This window comes from Medicago sativa, chromosome 4 (genome assembly GCF_051527215.1).
Source record: "Medicago sativa cultivar Bolivia chromosome 4, Bolivia_mono, whole genome shotgun sequence".
NCBI lineage: Eukaryota > Viridiplantae > Streptophyta > Magnoliopsida > Fabales > Fabaceae > Medicago > Medicago sativa.
The window spans coordinates 32,923,019-32,948,671 of NC_140752.1; the positions used below are offsets into that span (position 1 = coordinate 32,923,019).

The following is a 25,653-nucleotide window of genomic DNA, read 5'->3' on the forward strand; positions in this document are numbered from 1 at the left end:
AATTTGAATCATGCGATAAACTAAATTTAACAATTTTAATTTAGTGCAAGTCTTTTGACTTATATTTGGTATCAATAGATCCTAATATAAGTAAAAATATGACTTAATTGAGTCAGTTCTTGAAAACATTATTAAGTCAAATGTGAAAGAAATTATCTAGACATAAATCACTTAAAAAATATGAACTAGGAAACTTTATGTTAATCATATCATAACTTATATTATTTGGTAACAAGAAAGAAGTTTAAGAAACTAGTAAGAAATCGCTATGTATGTTTTGGTCAAAGACCACCAAAGCAAGACCTTTCCCGAATAATGAGAACTTTCATTTGAAATAGAAAAAATTTTAAGAGCGAAGAAGATTCCCCAAACTTAGATGGAGTTTTTGATATGCCAATTTTTTGTGTTAACCCCCTATTTTTTAGGGAAAAGAGTCTTTAGTAATTTGGCAATTTAGTAAGTTAAATTAGCCATCAAATCTGTTTTTTATTGTTCAATTTAATCATAAAATAAAATTAATAAGAAAAGAGACGCTTTGATATATTCAGATACTATATTGATAGCGTATCACAAAGTCACACACTAAAATGATTGTTTGTTCATTAATTTTTTGATAGTACATAATATTTATTATTTTCAAAAAAAAAAAAATTGGACCACATTCAACAAATAATAAGTATAAAAAATAAGTATTAAACAATAAGCAGGAGATGTTAAACAACATGTGGTTGATATTTGATGATTGTAGTCTCTCCATAAGGGAATTTTTCTTCATGGAAGTATGATACGAATAGGGTCTACTCATTTAGTTAGAGGTACACAGTTATATCGTCTTCTTCGAGATGGAGAGAGGGCGACATGAGAAAGAGATCCATAATATGACATCAAGTTTTGATGGATATTTTCTTGCTTTCAGTTTTACTCTTCGTTAGATGGAGTTCAGTTTTTTAAAACATGGCTAAATCTATAGGTTGAAATATATTTGAGATTTTTTTCTTTATATGAAAATATTTGAGATTTTAAATTTTTTAAAGAATAACATGGTAAATAATCATATATTACATTTCAACCACACTTATTTTCTTTTTAGAAATATTGTCAAAAAAAAATAATTTATATCTTCCTTAATCTAAAAAATAAGTCATCCCATTCTCTAAAACCCTCAATCCAAATATACCCTTGAAATATTTTATTTATAAGAGATTGATAAAAAGCGAAATTGACTCTCATATGTCGTGAATGGCATCCGAATTCCCTACTCTGATAGAATCACGTATTTACACGTAGTAGACAATTTCATACATTAATTTAAGATTGAGTGTCTAGTATTACATGTTTTACAAAATTATTTTTTAACATTGTCATTATTTAGATTCGACAGTCAAAAATCAACAATTATGTGATGCAATTACCGTAGAGAAACTATTTATGCGGTGAATGATAGAAGCTGCCAAGAACTCAAACCTTTTAACACATTGACACCATGACCTACTTAATTAATCAAATGTTTATTCACACGACCCATACCTCTTTTGCAATTTATTTATTAGTCTCTTTCCATTCACAACATATCAATATCAACACCACACCTAATCTCTATCACTCATTGGTTTGAGGCTTCTGTCACACAATCTGTCCATTCCAATTGACCGACCCTAAAAAGACACAGACAAATCTCTCAACATCTAAGCCATTGTGTCCTTCATATGTGGGGACTAAGATATAGACATGAGGAAAAAAAACTCCAAAGGTTTGTTGTATTTTGCCTTTTTAGTTTTATTGCAATTTATTATTGCAATGTATGTTATCACCTAATTTTTCTTTGTTTTTTTCTTTTCTATGGATACCATCGTACCAAGAGTTATCACGGGTATATATTATCCAACTTTAACAATAATATTGATCAAGTAACACTAAGCTTGTAAAATAGGAATATTTTAACATATTGGTCAAGTAAAACTAAGCATGTAAAATAGGAATATTTTAACTGTTTTTGGAGGATTTTATAAGGTGTTTATGCCGTTCGAATTTTATAATCCGAACAATATAAGGCAGGCGAGAAACTCAATAGGGTGAGAAAAGAGTGTGCGTTTCGGGATAGTGTTTTTATGTGTTTTGGGCGGAGTACACTTTGTTTTGTTTGTCAAATGGTGGTTATAGTACTCCTTGTACTTTATCTATCTCATGCATATCGTTCAAAAAGAAGGATTGTGGTTCGATCCTTGTAAAACACACTCTTGGAAGAGTGACTAAGAGTTCAAAATTGCGACCTCGGACATAAATTTCAGAGCTAATCCAAAAGACCAAAAGTTGTGAATATACTCTACGACATCATAAGGAGGGAAAAAAAACCTTGAAAACGCCGCACCCTTAGGAGCGTGTTATTATTCGCGTGGTTTTATCTCAACTCAAACATTGTGATACACAATTAACACCTAAAAAAGTCATTACATTATATGATTCGAATAGTAAATCGGACTACATATATAAAAGAATTAACAAATGAATAACTTCATATGTAACTCGTAGTAACTGAAGAAGCAACAATTAAACCCCCAATACATTTGTAAATGGAAAACAGAAAACAAAAAAAAAACAAAAAAAAAAAATATTTCCTTTAATTCTTTTAGATATACATATAATAATTATGAGCCTCAAATTTACAGTTACCACTGGAGCATTCAACAAAACTAGCAGATAGCAACAACGATGTCGCTACCACAAGAGGTTTCATGTCCACAAATATGCTCCATGAAACCTCTTGAAATGTTTTCCAAAAAACTGAAATCCAAAAAACTAACTGTATATTATATAGTTATAGCTGAGTATGTTCTCCTCTATACACTATATATGGCTTTTTAAGGGGTTTTGCTTCCATACCACAAGTGATTTGAGAAATTCCATAACCTGCAGATACAATATTAAGGTAAATATGACAATTTATGAACAAAAGTAGTAGCAACATGCACAACAAGATCAAATTATCTATTATAATCAACAATACTCGATATAAAATGGTTACAGAAATTTGTTGGTCTGTATAAAACAAATAAGGGTTTTGGTCTCATAAATTTTTGATCATGTTTGTCACAAAATTCTCAAATTACTTTCTTTGCAATCGGAAATCAATGTTTTAATTGCTAATAAAGATGGGGCAGATATATACGATTTATTTTAGGGCTTGATTGCAAAATTTCAGAAAATCATATGCTAACATCTCAAAATAGACAAGGGTGCCACATAGAATTGCCATATTACATTCTGATGGATGTCATGTCATGTAACAATAAGGACCCAGGGTCTTAAATAGAGGTCCGCAGCCACGATCCGGACAGCAATATAACGGTTTTTTATGTTACCGAAAATGCAATGCCTTTGCAGTTGTGGCACATTAGGCAATTTGACTGTGATTCCCTCAATATCAAAGATAGTGCCGCAACTGCAACCGTTACCACGACCGCTATTTAAAACCCTGTAAGGACCATATATGGTACCAAACCCAAATTTCATCCATTTTACCTAGATGAAAAATATATTCAACCCAAAATATAATGTATAAACTCAGTTGTAAATTGGGAAATACCTCAGATGGATCACGAAGAGAGTAACTTGCGTTGCTTTCCTTTGGTGCTGAAGACACTAAAATCCCATAACCTTTATTTCCTTCTCTCAAAACCTGTTACATTTCATCTCATATCGGTAAGTTTAAAATACAAGCAAACAAGTGGAAGCCACAACATCCTCACTGCAAGCTAGATATTACCTTAAATGCATCTTCGTCCGTGCGATCATCGCCGATATATATAGGAAGCACATCATCGCAATTATTAAGTCCTAAAAACAATATTTTCTGATGTTATTACTGGACAGAACAAAGAACTCTGGTCTTTAAGAAAAAAAGGAACCATATATTAAAGAAACAGCAAAAGAACTCACCAAGTGACTCGAGTAAAAAAGTGACCGCTTTTCCCTTATCCCAGTTAATCACAGGTCGGACCTCTAAAACCTACAAAAGAGGAAACAAACTTTAAATGCACTGCAACAGTTAATCCTCATAACAAAGCGAGTAAAAAAGTTGGCTCTTAAAATAGTACCTTGCGACCATGAGTTAACCGCAAACGTGGAAAGCCCTTGAGAACATCATTAACTCGATGCCCCACCAAATCCCAGCTCTGTATAATAAATCATAAAAGAAAAATGTGAACACAACTTATATATGTCGATGAAAAGGGTAATAATCAATGTAGCAGAAAATTTATTGAATTAAATATACGAACAGAAGCCTATACCTTCTCATCGACATTGCGGTAATGTACAGATACACAAAATTTATTGTTCTCAATTTTTGCTCCTTTGATATCTCTTGTACACTCAATGAGAGAGTTAAGTACCTGCACAAACATGAGTAAATCAGGATATAACATCACAATAAAGAAAGAAAACTGAACAATGATTCATGGTTGTATTTCTCAAATATCCACCTCATTAATCATTGGCAGGAATTCAGCAGCAGGTTGGAATAAATTAACCTTCTTCCCCTGTAATTTTAAGGATCATAAGAGAGACAGTAATTTATTAAGATACTCAAAGAGATATTCATAATAGGATGAGAGGTAGAAACTTTGACCACAGTACCTGCTTGTCTGTAGACTTAATGACGCAATTAGGGTGATTATGTGATACAGATTGAGATTGTCTAACAGGACCAATGATGTCCATTCCGTGGCTACCAGCGTAATAGAGTTCTGTTAGTCCTACAAATTCATGCACCTGAACCAATAGGGAAGTTAGTTAGAATCAAAACCAACAACGAGCGAGGAAGCTTGTTGTTTGCAGGTAGTGAGAAATTGCATTTTAATAGCAGTTGTGTTATTTGAACAACTAAAATTTGACAGCTTTGGTGATAACAATCAAAGTGATTAAGGCAGTTGAACTATGTGGTTAAGTACGTTCAATAGATGGTTAATGGATGTAACAGTTGTTAACAACTCATTAACCACCAACGTAACTTCATAATTTGAATGTGATTAAATACTATTTTAAGGTGTTCGATTCTACATGTAGTTGAACGCCTGAAAGTTATAGTTAACCACATCACAATTCGTGGTAAACAAACTGCGTTAACCACTTAAAAAAATTGTCGCAAATAAACTTTAACCACATCAAATTAGATACCTTGTCGCGACTTCTTCCACTAATTATTGCTGTTGGGAAGTACTCTGCCACCTTTTTAACAGCAGCACGCATCTGCAGAGCTTACCAGATCAGAATCAGAGTAGGAAGAATAGAAATTAGACGGCAAAATGGAGGAGAATATCACACATACATTGTCCGACATGAAAGCACAGTCAGGATTATCCACAATTGGTGAAAGAGTTCCATCGTAGTCCAAAAATAATGCAATTCTTTTGCCTTTTGCGAAGTTTGTTATTTGATCAAAAGATGCAAGTGCTGATGGATATTTTAGCTGCAAAATTAACAAAAATGAAAAAGGAAATAACATAAATAACACCATCATAAAAACTGCAGAACTCGGATACTAATTGAAATAAGGGAGTACGTAGTACCAGCCAGTTAAAGTAAGGATCAGATTCAGACGATGCAAAACCATGATTAACATCCTTTGTCATATTCTTCGGTGGAGGTGAAGATGATTTCATGGCATCCAACCAACCACAAGAAAAAACATCTTCAAGAATTCCGGTCTTCTTCCTTGGGATATTCAACAGCATACCGTGTGAAAAGGTTGCACCAGTATGGGAATAAGGCAACAAATTGGAATGCAGCCTTGAATTTGTTATCGGAGCACTGTCCGTGAGAACAGGAGTATGATTTGAATTCATGTCCATAGGATCCAGGTTTTGTAAGCCAACTCAGACGCAATAACAATTTAATAAGAAACTAATATTTTTATCAGATTTTCACTTCACCCTACTCTCTTGTCGATAAAAAACCACCTCTTCAATGTTTTCTTGTCACTACTCTTGGGGTAGCAGTCCATCAACCGTTGAGCTCCTGAAAATATTGACAATATAATTGATTTTAGATTAAAGCAGTGTTGCCAGTCGTGAATCACAGAAAATAGCAGTTTGTTCAAATTCTGATACGCTACAGTGCTATAGCATTGTAATACCCTCTATATGACAACACTTTATACTAAATAGCGTGTCGGAGAACAATAACGATTGGTTCAAACTCCGCTACTAAATAGCTGCTATTTGACAACATTAGATTGAAGTCACTGCGTATCAAGCAACAGAATAATTGAAACAAATCCAAATCAAGTTTGAGTTCACCATTTCATCTTCTTAACAACTAAGAAAACGAAAAATGAGTCGCAGACATGAATCAGCAAGCATATGACTTTTTAAAATAAATGTTTTTGAGTTCTAAATGGAAATGGAAAAACAGCTTGCATGTCTGATGGACGCGAGAACAAACAGTGCAACGAAAATGACTTGGTCAACGTAAATGCAATAAAATCAAAGATGCTATAAATATTACACTGTTAAACACATGAAGCAACCTGAAGCGAAATCAGGGAGCATGGAGGGAGAAGTAAGGGAGACAGCACTAAGAACTTCCGAAATCAAATGCATAACAAAGTATGAATTTTTATTAGCCATTTATAAAACAATAAAGCAAAATAAATTTTAAAAAATAAAAATGAAAGGATGTGCAATAGGATTCTTCCCATTAATGATTGGTCTAAAAATTCGATTTGCTACAATCCAAATAAAGAGTCTTATCCTACTTGGAGTGACCTAAAGATATGAAACATACAAAGTACAAGTTGGCGTTAATTGACAACTAAGCATTATTGAGGCTGGCTTGTGTTATAATTGAGCAATTTACTAGTCGCGGAATCACATAAATTCAGGTACTGAAAGTTGGTGTTAAAATGAAAATCCAATTTACCAAAACATAAAATACACTTCAAAGCTTGAATACTAAAAGATTCGGACGGATTTTTATTCGAAAGAAACAAACTATTCATACATACATACATACATACATACATACATACAAATTAAAAAGTTGCAATGAATTCACTATTACAAAGATATCATAATAACCTTAATCATTAACAAACTCACTCAGTGAATCAGATATATAGCCTGATACAGAATAAATATTTTGTTTTGAACAAAGATACAAAATAAATATTAAAACACGTCAAACTAGACAAAGAATCACGAATAAAAACAAACGACAGAGGTAACAGCTGCAATTAGTTATCGAAAACAATTAAGCAAATGTTAATTTCATGCATAATGTAAAGTAGTACTACCCCACCAAGTGGACACAGAATAGAAAAACAGTACCATATACAACCATACAAAAAGGGCCTACAAAGCATGGAAGTTAATAATAGATATGGACCCTTAACAAATTAAATAAAGATTCTTTAATGAAATAGACAAAATGACAATAGAATAACAATAAAACATTGATATATGAAATAAAAAAGTTGTCTGTCTAAACTTTGAATAGCATCAATCCTTCAAAATTCAATTATAGAGTATCTGAAAAAAACACTCACAAAGAACAATTGCAAACTGGTAAATCGAACAATCAATGATGCAGACTTCATAATTTGACTTTATACTCATTTTTCTTTCTATCATATACTTGCATTAAAATGACTCAAAAAAGTTTACATTATGTGATTGAGACAACTAACATAACAGTTAGACTCAAAAAAATCAAAGTGTGAAAACAAATAACATCACAATCAGCTTAATCAAAAACAGTTCCTATGCAGAAACAAATCAGAATCAAGAAGAATTCACCAATTTCAGAAAAACAGAAAAAACTGAATTAACCAATCACAGAACCATTAGTCAAAGTATATAATTGTATACAATATAAAAAAAAGGGAAAAAATATCAAAAAAATTCAATCAAATTAATTTTTTTTTTATAATCAAACATAGATTCTAACCTTTCTGTAACCAAAAAAAAAAGATTCCAACCTTTCTTAAAAACCTTTTAATATGAAATTGACTAATCATTAAAAAAGCAAAGATAACACGAAACATTCATAAGTCAAAAGTCAAAACAATCACCGACCTTTTAATGTTGAAGAAATTAACCAATCAACACCAAACACTTCATTACAAAAACACCAAATATAAAAACAACATTATAAACATTATTCAAAAAAAAACATTATAAACATGAATCAAAATAACATAATCTTCTCATAAGAAACAAAACAATACAAAAGGGTATGAAATAACACGTTGCAATTTCAAAACCAACATGAATCCAACATAAAATTAACATGAATCCAACATTAAATTACATAACCTTTTCATAAGAAACAAAACAAAAGGGTTTTAAACATACCCTTTTGAATTAAGAGAAAAAGGGTAAATAAAAAGAGAGAGAAAGAACAAAATTTTACCTAAAAAATGAGCTCAAACCAAGGAAAGAAGGAAATGAGATTGGTCATAAATCTTGACAATGCAGATTCTGTTCGGTTAATCTAATAAAAGGGTCACCGAAAAATGTAACTTTTTTTAATTTGGTTGAGAAAAAATAGAAAAGCTAGAAAAGACAAAAATGCGTTTTAGGGGTGAAATTATTAGCAGCCAAACAAGCGCAGAGAGAGAAACGGTGCGGCGAGAGAAGAGGAAAAGAAAGAAAGAAATGTGGGAATTAGGGAAATGGGTATTTATAGGGTTTTTGGAAGTTGTAAAACGTGCTTTACAAGGAAACCTTCATCGGTTGTTGAATTGGGAAACACTACCAATGAAAATTTATTACTCCTTCAAAAAAAAAATTATTACTATAATATTATCAATTTGATGCATATTCTCATTCAAGCGCGTCCAGTATACTCTCCATTTCTATTATAAGTTCATAACAAAATATTGATGGGAACAAAATAATCGATTGATTGAGTTTAAATGATTGGAGTAATGATATTTGAACAACCATTTGCTAACAACTTTTATGACAACCTCCTCTCTCTCTTTTCACTGGTCAAAAACAATGTAGAGAGAAAAATGAAGAGAGAGTAAGAATATAATGTGAGTATGAGAGAGAAAGTCGTCTAAAAGTTGTTAAAAAAATGTTGTACAAATATCATTTCTCAAATGATTAATGAACGACTAAGGTTGTTTAGATAAAAGAAAGGAAAAAATGTGTTTTTTGTTTCTTAAAAAGATAAATTTAAAGCTTTCAAAATTAAAAATACACAATTTCCAAGATTTAATTTTTACTTTTTGTTTCTTATCTTGTGCTCTTTGGACACAAGTTAGTGTCCTTTCGTTCCAATTTAAGTGAGTCTTTTGCTCATTTCACACTTATTAATAAAAGGGTCTTGTTAACCGGTGCCCTTGGGGCATTGGTTAAGGAACCCAAAAAAAGAAAGTTTAAAATTAAAAGTAATACTTTTTAAACATTTAATGAGTTGATTGCACAAGTTTCAACGCGATGTTACTATATTTGTTTCCTTAACCAGTGCCCCAGGGGCACCGGTTAACATTTCCCTTAAGAAAAATATATTAGTATAAGAGAGAGAGAAATGCAAAGTATGATATATTGAATTGTGAGTGGTAAAAATAATATTATTTAGACTTATAATTGAAAATAAAGTAATTAATATTTCATTGAAAAGTGAAATGAGTCAGTTATTTTAGGACAATATTTTTTTACAAAGGTTCATTTCTTAAGGGACGGAGGAAATATTTCCCTAAAAAAAATTACTCTTTCTCACCTATATATAATGTAAGTATATAATCAAGAGTCAGATTAAGGTAGTGTTTGGCCTGACTTAATTTTAACTTCTCTTCTTCTTTAAAGAAGAAGCTGGGCCAAACACATTTCATTGTAAGCTTCTAATAAAAAGAAGTGACTTAATATTAAAGAAGAAAAACGTAAAAAGGAGAAGTCTGCAAATTGAACTTTGGACAAACTTATGCGGCTTGCCATTTCCCACTCCTGTTTCGATTCCTGCTGGCAACATTTTTTTCTTCTTCTTTTGCTATTTGTTTGATATTCAAAGCTTCTTTATATTTTTTTAGACTCGTAAAAGTTGTTACAGATATTTTTTTTTGACAGTTTCAATTCGTCAACTTTATTTTTATAAGATAGGCAACATAATTATCAATTTGTTTTTTTTCTAATTGAGGAGTTGTAGTGATTACGACATCTCAAATAATAAATATTTTAATTTAAATCTATAATTTTGGCATGATATTTGTTTATATATCATAAAAGAATTTATTATCTGAAATAAAAATTTAATGCATGGATATAAATTATCATAAATATAATGTTTCTATCACAAATCAATTTCTTGAAATTTTTTTTAATATATCATTTTGTAAAAAAAAAATAAAATAGGAGTACATAATTTTAGTTTAAAAAACTAAAGTTTCCAAACAACTTTTACTTCATTTTTAAAGTTCTTATTATTACCTTTGATTTTAAAGTTGCTTCTAACCATAAAAAAAGCTGGGCCAAACACACTCTAATTCTAATGTTTTTTAAAGGATGATGCATAAGTTATAATGTCATAACTCATCATAACTAACACATATGTTCCCCAACATACAGATACAATTCATTGCCAAAATAGTTCTTCTTATCTTTAAAAGGTGGTGTTTAAAATAATTCCCAAAATAAATGTACTATGAGGAAAGTTAGCAACACTTATTTTTTAACACTCTTTGTAGCATTCATTCTTTTATTGGATGAAATCAATATACATCCCACCATTTTGTGTGAGTTCAATTTTCAAAGTGTAGATCCACAATTTAAACTAATAAAAGAATGAATATTAGAGAGGATGTTAAAAAGAGAGTGCTAATAGAATCCCTAAATTTGATCAATTACACAACCACTAAAAAAGTCTTCAAGGGTATGAAACCCATAACCCAGCGCCAAAACAAATTGCATCAGTTGTCTTTCATTGATCAAGGTTGGCGTTCAACCCAAACAAAAATGCACGCATAGGTCACCAATTAAAAACAAAATATATGTATAGCCACACCATTCCATAAACCATATATGAAAATAACATATACTCTCTCCGTTTCAAAATGAGTGTCGCTTTAGCAAAAATAATTTGTTTCAGAGAAATGTTAACTTGTGCCCTTGGGGCATAAGTTAAGGAACCAAAAGTAGAAGTATTTTCTTGAAAATTGTGCATTCAATGTCTTGAAAGTTTCAAAAGCTATCTTTTCAACATATAATTTATTACTTAATTCTATTTTAAGTTCCTTAACTTGTGCCCTTAGGGCACAAGTTAACATGACCATTTGTTTCAAAATAAATGTCATTCTCACTTTTCAATGTACTATTAATTACTTTTTTTCAATAGTACCCTTAATTATTATTATCCACGCAACTTTCAAAGTATCATTTTGTACTTTAATTTATAATGATGACAAATGCATCAATAACCAGCGAGACTATTTTAGTAAAAGTATCATATTGTTGGACAACATTATTCTATTCCTTAATCTGTGTGCAATTGGCTAAAGCGACACTCATTTTGAAACGGGTGGAGTATATTACATCCTTAAAAACATATGGACATTGAAAACACTAATCCAAGATACATTTGAATTTCCCAACCCACGTCAATACCCTAACTATCCAATTCAATACACCACATACCCTAATTTATTTGATGATTCTAGAATAACATCATTTATCTTGTGGGGATTTGTCCACCCTCTAACATAGTTCACCTTAGAACTATGATATCCACCTTAGAATATAGTCCACATATCAATGCATTTTACCAAACTTTTTATAGCACTCTAATTTTTGGTTTTAACTGAATGGTTTCCTTAATACTTCATGTGATCCTTTTACTTGTTGCATTTGCAGGGGAAAATTGGTCATATTTACTTGCCGTTTTTAATAGAATTTTAGAGATTTTTTTTGAACAAGCCAAAATGTAGAATTTTAGAGATTAAATTTTGTGAAATTTAATTTTGAATGATTTAATAGAGTTTTAGAGATTAAGTTTTGTGAAATGGAGGAAATGATATGTTGTCTCTGCTATATAATAATGTAACGGTGTAACGGTGGTTAACTCACGCTGGGTTTCAAGCGTGAGTTAATAATTTTAGAAGTTTTGGGTGTGAATGAAAAAAACCAAAGGGAGAGTGTAAAATTCCTATAGCATGGAGACTAGTGACAAAGGATTCAACGAAATTTATATCTATGGATTGGGAATCAAAGTCCCCAATACTTTCATCTACCCAAGCATAATCGTACAAGTTCCTTCCCTTGATTGGTTTGAACAACTCAACACATGGACTAAACCCTAAGTCATACACATGGATTAAACCCTTTGAGGAGCTGATGTTAGGGGTTTCGGCATTTTGAGGGTGTTGGTGGTTTTTCTTTGAGGATTTTTGATATTTTTATTTTCTCTTTTTGATATTTTTATTTTCTCTTTTCACATTTATATATATAATATATTTTGCCATTAAAAAAAATACACATTTACAAACGAAGACGATGGAATCTTTTTTCAATCCTAAAAAATACAAGTCTACTATTTGAAAAAAATTCACCAAAAACAAAAATTTATCGTATTCATATTCATGTATCTGAATTATATCACACCTACCCTACATATCTTAAGCTTGATAGATGGATGCAAGTCTAAGTAAGGGTGTTCACGATACGATTTAGTTCAGTTTTAAGGATAAAAGTCATTCAAATCATAAGATAAAAAACATATGGTTTGAGTTAGATCGTCTGATGCGATTTTTTTGAGAAAATACAATTTTTTGTTTTTAACATTAAAATTAAGTTAAAAAGCTAAAACATGACATATATTCAATAATGTTTCAGACAATGTTTTAAATTTCATCAAACATTAAAATTTTATTTTCATCTAACAATGTTCCTAACAACATGAACCAAATTAAAAACTTAGGCAAAAAAGTAATCATATTATGTAAGAAATGCATAATACTAAAATTTTATCATCCTCAAAAAGTTCAAGTAACAGATCAATATATTTTTGAAATATAAAGCAAAAAACAAAGTTAACAAGAAAAATATGTCATTTAATAAAGCTTTTTGATTGAGTTTTTGTAAATGTTGGTCTAAATGTCATATGTTTATATTGCAATTTGATTTGATTTGGTTCGGTTGATAAAATAAAAATCGTAAATCGAACCAAACCACGTTGTTGTGTAAGAAGATAATTTGAATACATCCGAATAAATATGATTTTTTATGATTTCCGTTTAAATTAATTTGATTTGTAGTTTTGTTTATTGAGTTGGTTCATTTTTGAATAATTTTAAGGCGAATGTTAACCAGTGTCATCGGTGCATTTATTGATGATACCAAGCCAAAGAGAAAAGTCAATAAATAGGAATATATGAAAATTGTATTAATCTGAGATATTAGAAGTATATGTTTCTGTACATATAGAGAGGAATAACATCTTCTCTTTATATAGCCTAACTATAGAGCAACGGTAACAAGACAGACCAGCTAATGACTATAACTAAACTAATTATATATTAAACTAGTTTGACCAAGTAACAATCAATTACATCAATTAGAATTAATTATACATTTGGTCAAGTAATATCAGTAGGTAATACTCCCCCACAAGCTGGATTGTGAATGTCATGAAGGCGAAGCTTGGATATGAAAGTAAGAAATGAGGGACTACGTAAAGGTTTTGTAATCAATTAGAATTAATTATACATTTGGTCAAGTAATATCAGTAGGTAATAGCATTGGTTAAGCAGTTAAAAGAGGTAAGATTTTATTAAAAAGTGTTGTGATAATTAATTAGTTAAAATAACAGTTTATATTTTCAAGACAATTTTTTCCCTCAACAAAAAAATTTCAAAACAATTTTTCTACTTTTGAATTCCTTAATCAGTGCCTTTCGAGCACCGGTTAACAAGACCCTAATTTCAATTAATTAAAATCCAATCTAAATATTGAGATGGTAAGTCAAGTAAGAAGTACCCAAAACCAAGATTTGATTTGGTTTCATAGATTCCCGAAACCTTTTTCTTTGACTAAACAACTAAACTAAGCAACGTAAAACATGAACTAAAAAAAGGTTTCATTTCCTTAGTGGGTCCCATGTAGGATCTGGAGACACGTATGAAACAGAAAGCGCGTGACCACGTGTAAATGAAACGGTTGGACGTGGCCACGTTTAGGAGTGGGACCCATAGCTTACGTGGGGACAACGTGTGAGAGAGTGTTGGTGCTTTCATAGAACGAGTGGTAGTCATCAGTGACGGTGTGTGTTGTCTTGAATGGCCAGTAAGATGGTCCCACGTCAAATGTGGGGTCCACTTTGGAGGAAACAATGTTGATGTGTTGAAGTGGCATGGGTCATGGAGCTTCATGCAAATATCAATGTTTTTAGCCCCCATCAAACATGACACGTGTATTTCAAAATAATATATTTGTCACATTAACTTATAAAATAAAAATATTTCATTTAAAAATATATTAATTAATGATTTGGTCCCTTAAGTTATTTGTTGGTTACATTTTGGTCCCATAAGTTATTAACGTTACAATTTGGTCCCTTAAGTTATTTGTTGGTTACATTTTGGTCCCATAAGTTATTAACGTTACAATTTGGTCCATTAACTTACTTTTTGGTTTCGTTTTGGTCCCTCAACTTATTTTTTGGTTTCATTTTGATCCCTTAACTCTAATAACATAAAGGACCAGAGTGGTTGACGGAGGAAGAGTTAAGGTATCAAAACGAAACCAAAAAATAAGTTAAGGGACCAAATTGTAACGTTAATAACTTATGAGACCAAAATGTAACCAACAAATAACTTAAGGGACCAAATTGTAACGTTAATAACTTATGGGACCAAAATGTAACCAACAAATAACTTAAGAGATCAAATCATTAATTAAGCCAATATTAAATTAGTCCACCTTAATTGCCATCAAAAGGAAATGAACTTGAGACTTTGAGGAGGAGCACATTTTCATGTCCCAAACTTATACCACCAGACCAGTTCAAGTGGGTTAAAATAAAATATTTCGTGTATTCTAAAAATATAAAATATATATTTCATGAACCATACGCTTAGCTCAGTTGATAAAATATTATATATAGAAAGGAATAATTTGAACTCTATACATCTCACTCATTCATTTTTAAAAAATAAATATTTTATCCACAAATCTACTTGACCCATAAATATTAAAGATGGATTTAGTTACACCAAATAAAATTGTCGAAAAATAGTCTTAAAACTTGGTTTTTATGTTATTTTTTATTAATAAAAATGATGAGTTTTTTTTCTTTCTTATATTAGAGATAAGTTTGTTAAGGGTTGATTCTGATCATGCGATCAATGTATTATGGGACAATTTTTACAAACTTATTTCTAATATGGTATATATCATCCTTAATTTTACTTGTGGAACTATTTTTGTACAATTTTTTTTGTCAAGATTTTTATACAATTTTATTTGGTGGAAATCCATCCATAATATCTAATTGAGTTTATTTGGAAATATACTCCTAATTTTATATAAGGTAGTATAGGTTTGCAATTTTCAACGCCCTCAAATTAGGCCTTGTCAATGGTCACACTTTACAGTTCACAATGACTGGTTTAGAGCAGGCATTCACAATGACTGGTTTAGAGCAGGCACACAAGATACTCGAAGCAAAATGGTTTTAGTAAGTCATTGAACTCTAGAAGAAACCCCAAAGAGAGCCCTTCTAGAAGCCACCTACCTTTCAAATTCAATGGCAACAAATAAAGGGAGTTGACTGAATTTAGATTAAGGCTCTGTTTGGTAAAAATAGCGGATAGCTGATAAGCTAGCTGATAGCTTTTAGCTGATAAGCTAGCTGATAGCTTTTAGCTGATAAGCTAGCTGATGACTGATGACTGATAAGCTAGTTGAAGTGTTTGGTAAAATTAGCGGTTGAACTAGCTGATAAATGTAAAATTACATAAAAGGACATTATTAATTCATATAAAATTTATACTAAGATATTTGATAATTTAAATATTTTAAATTTAATAAATGTTTGTATTTTATTAAATTATTGTTTTTCGGTAAAAATTTATTTTCAATTTATTTCGATTCATTTTCCAGTTATTATACATTAATAAAAAAAACTAAAGTTTACGAATTTATTTTAAGAATAAAATAAAAAATAATCAATTCATAAGATTAAAAAAATTGTTAAAAAAACGAAGGATAAAAAAAAACATATGTTACCAAAAAATGGAAACTGAATCATGGGTTTTAGATAAATTCGTAAGCTCCTGGAAACGAAGGATAAAACCCTTCAGTTCATTTTAATCTTATGAATAAAGTGAATCATGGGTTTTATTCAATTCATACGAAGGATAAAACGAAGGATAAAACAATTTAGATAAAACATACGTAAACATACGTTACCAAAAAATGAAAAATGGAAATTCATACTCTAATTCCTTCGTTTTTATCCTTAATAAAACCCTTGTTAAAAAAAACGAAGGATAAAGTGGAAACTGAAGGGTTTTATTCATGTTAAAAAAAAATGGAAATTGAATACGTTACCAAAAAATAAAAACTTGGATAAAGTGTAAATTCATATAAAATTTACACGTTACCAAAAAAAAACATACCCAGCAGCAAGCTATACATACATGGGTTTTAGATAAAGTGGTAAGGGTAAAAATGGAAAAAAAAATGAGAAGCTAAAAGCTATAAGCTCAAACGCTACTTGAAGTAGCTTCTGAAAAATAGCTTATAAGCTCCTGAAATAAGCTATAAGCTCGTTGCAAAAAAGCGTTACCAAACAGAGCTTTTTTTGTCAAACGAGCTTATAAGCTAAAAGCTAAAAGCTATAAGCTCATTTTAATGGCTTACCAAACAGACCCTTAGTACTTTTTTTTGCATGAAACTTACTTTGTCAATGCCAAAACAATGGGAGTGGCTGACCGTTCCAAATCTTAAAGCGCAAGGAAAAGGTTTTTTTGTTTTGGTCAAGAGGAAAAGGTTTTACTTCTAGGACTTGTCATAATTTATTTTTAAATTAATATTTTGACAGATTTTATTGTTTCTTTTAATAAAAAAATTATATTAAAACTCTAACTAAACACACGGTGTGCTGTGCAGGAAAAAAAACACTTGAAATTTGGCTCTAGAATGCGTTTAACTTCAAATGAAGGCCACAAAATTAAACAGCATGATTAAACTGTTCAGTTGATAAAACACAAGAAATTTGCAGCCAACTTAAAATAGCGCTTTAAATGCTTTCAAAGAACACACACTCAAAATAAATAAATAAATAAATAAATAAAAGGTAATAGTAGTTATTTTGGTCATTGTATATGTAACACGTAGTCACAATAATTCTCAATATATCGAAATTTCAAAATAGTCTTTGATTGTGTACAATATTAGTCAAAAAAAGTTTTTTACGTTAAAATGTTTCGTTAATATTTGTCAAATTAGTTCCTCAATATACTTACTTATTATCATATTAGTCCTTATAAATACTTAATTATTGTCTTATTAATCCCTGTATGAATAGAGTTAATGTCAGCATTGAACATGCAGTGGCGGAGGTACCGGGGGCCATGGTCCCCCCCCCCACATTTTCAATAATTTTTTTTTATACACTACATTTATAGTATTTTAAAATGTTTCAACAAGGATAATTAGGTTATGCCCCCCCCCCCCCCCCCCCCCCCCCCAATTAATCTAATTAAAATGTATATTTTTTCTATCAAAAAATGTTACCATGTTACTAGATTAATTGCCAACTAATATCATTAATTTTATGCTTCATATTATTTTAAATTATCTCATATTTCGTAAAATATATCGATGCAGTCATTTCGACAACACATTTTAAATAAAATTAACCACAATGATATATCTCATTTATTTTTATTGTGTTAACGCTCCAGTTCTCATGGTAAATGGGTCATGGTAATATAGTGTCCGATCAGGAGGTAAGTAACTGGACAAGATTTATTCCACTCAAGAATCAAAACTCAGGTCCTCCTGAACAATTTATCCTTTGGTGGAACTCGTTAACCACTTGAGCTTTTTTTTTTTTTTTTGACAAAACCACTTGAGCTTATTTGCTTGGTTAGTTGATTGTCTTTTTTGTGTGTCCATAGAAATACACTTTTCATTTCCAAGTTCTCCTTTTGAAATAAATTTCAAAGTTACATACAAAATATATGTTTAAATATGTTTTTGGTTTTTACAAAATTATGAGCTTTTAAGTTTATTCCCTGTTAAATTTTAAGTATAAGTTTAATCCTCCGTCATATTGCATTCTATAAGAATAGTCAAACGAATTATATTAACTCCTCAAAATAGTCCATATAAATGCAAATAAGGACTTAAATTGAACAAAATTTTTTTAGGGACTAAACTTGAAAATGAATAATTTTGTAGGGACTAACAACATATTTAACTCTAGAACATATGCACTACTATTTTATTTTTATTTTTTTGTATGTAAGATATATTTACTGATTAATGTATTCGGTCCCCCTGACTTTAAATTCCTGGCTCCGCCCATGCCATTGTGACTAACGAAGTGCAAAACAATGAACTATTTTAAAATATTGATACATTAAAGAATTATTGTGACTACTCACTACACATTAAGGGACCAAAATAACTATTATCTAAAAATAATTTCTGCATAGTCTCCACATTCCACAACCGCTAACACACATCTTAGAATTATTTTTTGAGGACTTTACACCTCATCAAATTATCTTTATCTTTATCTTTATCTTCCATGACCTATCTCTTTAGGCAAAAACACATAAAGAAACTTTGAGAGGATTTTTTTGCTCTAAAACAAACATTACTTCAGCATCATTTTCAAGTTTTCCGGTTGTATTATGCTTACCGAAAGGCTTAATGATGTCTTTCATCCCTGCAATTAGGGGCCATTTAAAATTTGGTCCCTGTAATCATTAATCCTGGCAAACTGCCCCTGCAAAGTTTAATCATTTAAAATTTCGTCCTTTGACCAACTTAATCACTGCCACGTCATCAAATTAACAAAATGGCATGCGAATTGACCAAAATACCCCTGGCTTATTTTTTTTTTTTGTTTTTTTTTTCCTTCAAAAAAAAAATTCATTTTTTTCCCGAATTTTTTTTACGATTTTTTCCCGAAAATTTTTCAGTTTTAATTTTAACAGTTTTTTTCCGAATTTTTTTTTGAATTTTAATTATTTTTTCAGATTTTTTTAATTTAAAAAAGAATTTTCAAAATTTTGTAAAAAAAAAATTTTGAAGGAAAAAAAAAATTAGCCCAGGGGTATTTTGGTCAATTCCCATGCCATTTTGTTAATTTGATGACGTGGCAGTGATTAAGTTGGTCAAAGGACGAAATTTTAAATGATTAAACTTTGCAGGGGCAATTTGCCAGGATTAACGATTACAGGGACCAAATTTTAAATGGCCCCTAATTGCAGGGGTGAAACACACCATTAACCCTTACCGAAATGGATGTTTTGAGCCTTTTTATTTTTGCATTATTCCCAGATAACTTTACTCTTTTTTCCGGTTCGTTTTATAGAATGCTACATATCACAATATGTTAACCCCATGTAAAGTTGTTGACAGATCAGAATCAATGCAAAGAAATTTAATAATCATCAAATCTAATAGAAGCAAAACTGCAAAATATATGATAGACCAAAGTTGGATGGTGGTATTTGAGTTTTATTTTATTTAACTTGCATCTTCAATTTTATTTAACTTGCTTTGACAAACCTATGGCGCGTTTCTCATATTGCTTTCTCTATCGGAATTCAAAATGCATATCCTTTTCGGTGTTTAATCTTTACTGGAAAACACAATCCTTTCGTGCAGATTTGTTGTTCGGAAAAGTCATAACCTAATATGTTTTTCGGTTCAGATCTTTAGGCACGGCACCGGAAAGATTTACCACAAGATTTGATTCTTTAGACCGATTACGAAACTAATCTCCACTCAAATTTTTGATTCGAGATCGGGAGTCAACTCTTTGGCTCAAATTGGTTTTTGGGCATTTGTTTTATGCTCTTTCGGTGGATTGTAGGTCGAGAGGTTGTGGAAGATCCTTATTCATTCTGTTAGAAGCTTTTCGAATGTGGGAGTTTTATTTTGAGGGGTGTTCGGGTGGTTGTGGATACTGTGTTTACAATGTTTGTTTTTGTTAAGGTGTCCGTCTTAGGTGGTGATGTATTTTGGTGGGTTTATCCTTAGGGGCTTTGTTTGGTGGTCATGTTGCACCGTATATATGCGGCACCATTTGTATCTTGTTCGTCCATACCTCGCATCTTACGGGGATGGCGTTTAATAATATTTGTTGATTAAAAAAAAAAATGCTTAGATAGTAGCTTCAAACTCATACCCATGGGATTCCTCATTCCAGCATAATGAATTTTGCTAAGACTTGCATAGTTGCTTTGAATGTTATATTGAACGATGATGATTGGATTTATAATTTCACATCGTCAATTATTGGTTATCCAAATTTAAAACCCCAACAAAAATGTCATCTCTATTTGTTCATGAAAAATGTTATCATCATTCAATACAGTACAATATTCGAAGCAACTATCCAAAGAATTGTTACAAGACCTACAAATATAGATTCTCTCCTTGTTTCTTCTTTCCTTATTTTACCAACAAAAATGTCATCTCTATTGTTCAAGAAAAGAAATATAGAGAGATTATAGTACAAATCATCTTTCCAATATAGATTCAACCTTCCCTCCATCTCCAACCTCAGATGCACAAATCATAAACAATTGCAGTGTCACAAACAGCTTTACAGTTGATGCAACTTCGACAATTGGTCTCCAGATAGAAGAGGAGCACAAGATGGAGGGAATAGTAATGGCACAATTTGACGAAAGTAGGGTTTCCAGTTTAGTGATTTGGACATATGTGCATGTATCAGAAATTTGCATCCCTGTTGTTAGTCTAAAATTTAAAGTCTGAACACATCACAAACATCATATATTTAACTTTCATATGCAATGTTTACTACTAAATAATGGTTACACACATGCAACCTACCTTAACTTAGATTAAAACCATGGCACGAAGCCCATTTTTTTCATTCATCAAAGTTCCAAACATTAAGCAAAAGACAAAGCCATTAGATGAAATATGAAAGCCTAACATATAAAAGTACTCAAATCTTAGACTAAGATCCGGCTAGCAACAAACTAAAACAGCGGATGGAATGCGGTGGAAAGCAATAAATACACAGATAAATATTGCTTCCTTAATCTCACTGGGATACTTCCTAAGTACTCTCGGCTTCATCAAGCATTTGCACAACTTGTGCAACACCTTGTTCGATTTCCTTCCGGATGACTCCATCAGGCATATCAAAGGTCCTCCTTTTGAAGGACAGTGATCTTCCAGCAGGTTGGGGATCTACGACATCAAGCATTGCTTCCAGCTCATCCACCATTGATTTCTTTGCAGATCTAACCATCAGATCAACTCCCTACACAACAGGAAATGAACAAACCTGTTAGATAAACCGATGAATGGTAATATTCTGTTTGTTTAGCACCCAATATTGAACAATATTCTAATATTTCATCGGCTATTATTCAATTCCTATATTTCCTTTTTTGGCTACCACACTATGATAATGCAGCAAAATTCTGAATGTCACGTGGTTTACATTCAAATTTCAAACCGATTGGTCTTGCAACAACAAAGTCTTTTTGGTTATATAATTAATACACTAGTACTCAAGAAATCGAACTCTGTGGTGACTAATGTCATCAGAATCAAGTATAAATTTCTAGAAATAAAGAATGTTCACTCCTAATTCTTGAAGCAAATGCAGACATATGTAGCTGGAAAGCAGTAACAAGGTCGATTTTGCAACTGTTAAACAACACAGTAAAGATGAATCTTCAAACTTGTTCATATGATACAAGCTCTCATTTCAAACTTGCTCATATGATACAAGCTCTCATCAAGGTCGCCACAAAAATTGCACTACAGTTTTACTATTTAATTAAATTCACATGATCACATTTCATCTCATGTAAAACAATTCAAAAGTTTGGAGAAATGGGAGGTACTACCTCAATGGCATCAACAGTGAGGAGCAAGACAATAATTTTCTCAGAAAACCTCTGGTGTTCCACTCCATCACTAGCTATGCGGCGTCTGAAGGAAAAATTATTGAACTGAGCTCTTATTTCCTTTAACTTGGATTTTGCAATAGCCAGCTCTCTAAGGGCACGAAGAGCCTTTGACCTACGGATCAAATACGCTCTAAAGGTTGTCTGAATCAAATACGCAGCATCTTGAGGAGATAATTCCTTCTTTTTGCCTCTCTGATTTTGAACTGCTCCAAACCTCTTTGCAAATGCCTTCATCATCAAGCAAGTTAGTTAGATAAAAATAAAAACAGAAGAGCTCAGCTTGCTTAAATGTTTAAATTTGTAAATAAAGCAGCATTATTTGTATTTGTAATCCTCTATAGATATACAACGACAACAACTTTAAAAATTTATCTCACTATGTGAGGTCAGCTACATGAATCAAACGATGTTATAATGTTCTAACATAAATCATGTTGATAGCCAAACCATTGGCATCTAAATCTTAATAGTTTCGTCTATAGTTTTTCTTTGATTCCAAATTTGAATTGTAAGGATCTACAGTCAACTAAAAGTATACATTCATGATAACAGTGACATAAATCATATCCCATGTAGAACTGTAACACGGCCGAATTTGGGGAGAAATGAGCCCAAAAGGAAAAGTAATGCACACAATGACACATATTAAAATGTGCAGAACTATACATTTGCATGTTATTTTCAATTCTCATAGAACATATGCAAGTTCATAGAATTGAATATTTGAATTATAATTCTTCAAAAAAAAAAAATGCAAAAATTATGCACACAAAAGAATACAATTAAACAGATGCAAGTTAGTGTACTTCAAAGTAATCCACCTTTCAAAACCTTATATACCTACTCATTCTGACTTATTAAAGATTTAATTAAATTATGAGTCACAAGTTGGTAACAAACATTGTTGATTTATCCACATCAAGTCACAACAAAAAACATTTTATGCCTATTTTGCCATACCACCAGGGATAGGAGACAAATATTTAACTCCAAATTCAATTCATCATATTTTACAACTAAGTAATTACTATTAACTATTTTCTTTTATCCTATCTTTTTTTGTTTCCAACTTCCAAGATCATAAATCCTCATAATTAACAAATGGAAGAGTAACCTGAATATAGCCATATCATTAGTGAGACAATTCACAAAAGCACAAAACCCTGTCCTAGCTAGGGTTTTAAAAATCTTGATCCTAATATATGAAACACCAACACATTGCATGATACTAGCATTGACAACAACGGTAATAATTTGAAAACAGCTGTTATTTGGACATAAAAAAAACCACCGTATAAGACACCAATTTATTTATGTTGAAACGTCATTTATCTTTTGAAAAATGGAAATGATTCATTCTAACTTGTAATTTTATGTTTGGTTCCACTTTTGGAGGAGCCAAAATTGATTTTAGAAGAGTAGAATTGATTTTGACATGTTTGGTTGTTGTTGAGTAGAATTGATTTTGCCTCAAAAATTGATTCTAAGTTTCTAACTGAAGCTAACATTTGCATCTAATCACTTTTACATGAATATAGCAAATCGCAAATCATTTTACCTTTGACTCACTTTTAGACGTTTGGTTCTATGACAAGATTTGGTCTTGAGTAAATTGATTCCGACTAAAAGTGAGTTGAAGGTAAAATGCTTTGTGTTTGAATATATTCATGTAAAAGTGAGTTTAACTACAAATTTGTGTGTAAAAATTGAATAAATTTTTACTTAAAAACTACAAGTTGAATAAATTCTAAAGGCAAAATCAATTCTACTTAAAAACTACAAGTTGAATAAATTCTAAAGGCAAAATTAATTTAATTTTTTAAAATAAATAAAGTAAATTTGATTCAACAAGTACAAGATGAAAAAGATCACATTTAAAAAAGTAGCGAACCTGTCTTAAAACAACAACTTTATGATCATCATCAGGTTCTTCAATCTCCACAATACGCAATCTTCTTTCTTTCTTCTTCTCCTTCACACTCTCTTTCTCTTTCTCTTTCACCTTCTCTTTTTCATTCACATTCTTTTTCTTCTTCTTTTCATCATCACTTCCACTTTCAACAGCAAATGTATACTTCCTATCATTCCCACTATCTTCCCCCTTTCCTTTAATCTCAGCCGTCCATTTCACATTCTTCAATACAGCACTTTTCTTCTTCTCTTTCTTCTTCTCTTCTTCAACCAATTCAGCTATCCATTTATACTTTCTATCAAACCCATTCTTCTCTCCATCTTTAATCTCAGCTGTCCACGTGTACTTCCGACCACCGCCGCCGCCGTCATTCTTCTTCTTCTTCTTCTCGTTCTTCTTCCCCTTTCCTCCGCCGACGAAGATCTGCTCGAAACGTGACTCTAACTCGGTGACTCGGTCACTCAGGGTTTGTAAACCGAGTTGTTGTTGCTTCACAGCTCGCGTGTGATTCACGCGCAGTAGATCTACGTGGAAAGGAGATGGAAGAAGACATAGATCGAGATCGAGATCGAAGGGTGGAGATTGTTCGAGGAAGGAAGGGAATAATGGAAGGGTTTCGGTAATGAAGAAATGTGAAGAGGAAGATGAAGAGAACAAGGGTAATGGCTCTTCTTCGATGATTTCGTATCTTCTGAATCGGGACATGGTTGAGTGAGTGAGTGAGTGAAATCGGTGTTAAGGAGTTTTTGGAAGAAAAGCACTTATCAGTGTAGTTGTGATTTGATTTGGTTTTGAAATGAAATTGATAATGATGGTGATGTTGAAAGGGAATGGTGTGGTGGGGTTTAAGGTGTGATGGAGATGGAGAAGACGACAAAGTGTTGAATGGAACGAGGAGGAATGCAAGAAAGAAATTTTCGTGAGGGTATAGTTGGAAATTTAACACTTTTTAGATTCATTGAATAACTAATGTATTTGGTCTATAAATGTGACTAAATACATTAATTATTCTATGAACCTAAAAAATTATTTTTTGCTTATAAATGTGACCGGAGAGTGTACTAGAGTAACATTAATCAACTTGAATGATTGAAGTATAAGTATTTAATATGTAATGATTGAAGTATTTAATATGTATTGATTATTCAAAATACATGTTCAATTTTTACAATGTGCACTATTCACTTGACCTACTTTGATCATACTTTTTTACTAATGTATAAATACAAATATTAGAATGTAAAATGTTGTTTGATTTGTCTAGACAAATATTTTCAAAATATTAAATTTTTATAATTTTTTACTTTAGATAATTAAAGATATTAACGATCAAAATTGCGCATTGGCGTATGTGAAGTGGTTAACTTGGACATGTCTTTTTGAAACGGATGGAGTATTTATTATAGGGAATATAGAACAAAGTGTTGGTGTTTAAGTATGTGGTAAGACCAAGAAACTAGCTTATAATTTAATAGCAGATAATTATCAATAATTTTCAAGTTTGTCTAATAAAAAAAGTCTCGTTTGGTAACGGATTTCTCACCACAAGCTTATAACTTATTTTACTCCATCCGTTCTATTTATAAGAAAAAATTAACTTTTTAGATAT

At 31.3% G+C, this 25,653-nt stretch overlaps 2 protein-coding genes across 3 annotated transcripts; both read right to left on the reverse strand.

The window, feature by feature from the left end:
• Positions 1-2,495: 2,495 nt before the first annotated feature.
• LOC146928853 (trehalose-phosphate phosphatase A-like) lies at positions 2,496-6,015 on the reverse strand. Of its 2 annotated transcripts, none has more exons than XM_085701021.1 (11): positions 5,568-6,015; positions 5,327-5,467; positions 5,176-5,247; positions 4,636-4,770; positions 4,482-4,538; positions 4,290-4,391; positions 4,095-4,172; positions 3,937-4,006; positions 3,764-3,834; positions 3,584-3,676; positions 2,496-2,907 (listed from the first exon to the last, which is right to left on the reverse strand). In XM_085701021.1, the coding sequence occupies exons 1-11, from the start codon at positions 5,847-5,849 to the stop codon at positions 2,845-2,847; spliced, it is 1,164 nt and encodes a 387-aa protein (XP_085557147.1). In that variant the 5' UTR covers positions 5,850-6,015; the 3' UTR covers positions 2,496-2,844. The 2 variants fall into 2 exon arrangements, with proteins under 2 accessions (XP_085557147.1, XP_085557148.1); XM_085701022.1 differs by having other exon boundaries at positions 2,496-3,472.
• Positions 6,016-21,041: 15,026 nt separating this feature from the next.
• On the reverse strand, positions 21,042-24,866 carry BAG7 (BCL-2-associated athanogene 7). Its single transcript, XM_085701023.1, has 3 exons — positions 24,024-24,866; positions 22,070-22,360; positions 21,042-21,474 (listed from the first exon to the last, which is right to left on the reverse strand). The coding sequence occupies exons 1-3, from the start codon at positions 24,747-24,749 to the stop codon at positions 21,268-21,270; spliced, it is 1,224 nt and encodes a 407-aa protein (XP_085557149.1). The 5' UTR covers positions 24,750-24,866; the 3' UTR covers positions 21,042-21,267.
• Between the last annotated feature and the right edge of the window lie 787 nt (positions 24,867-25,653).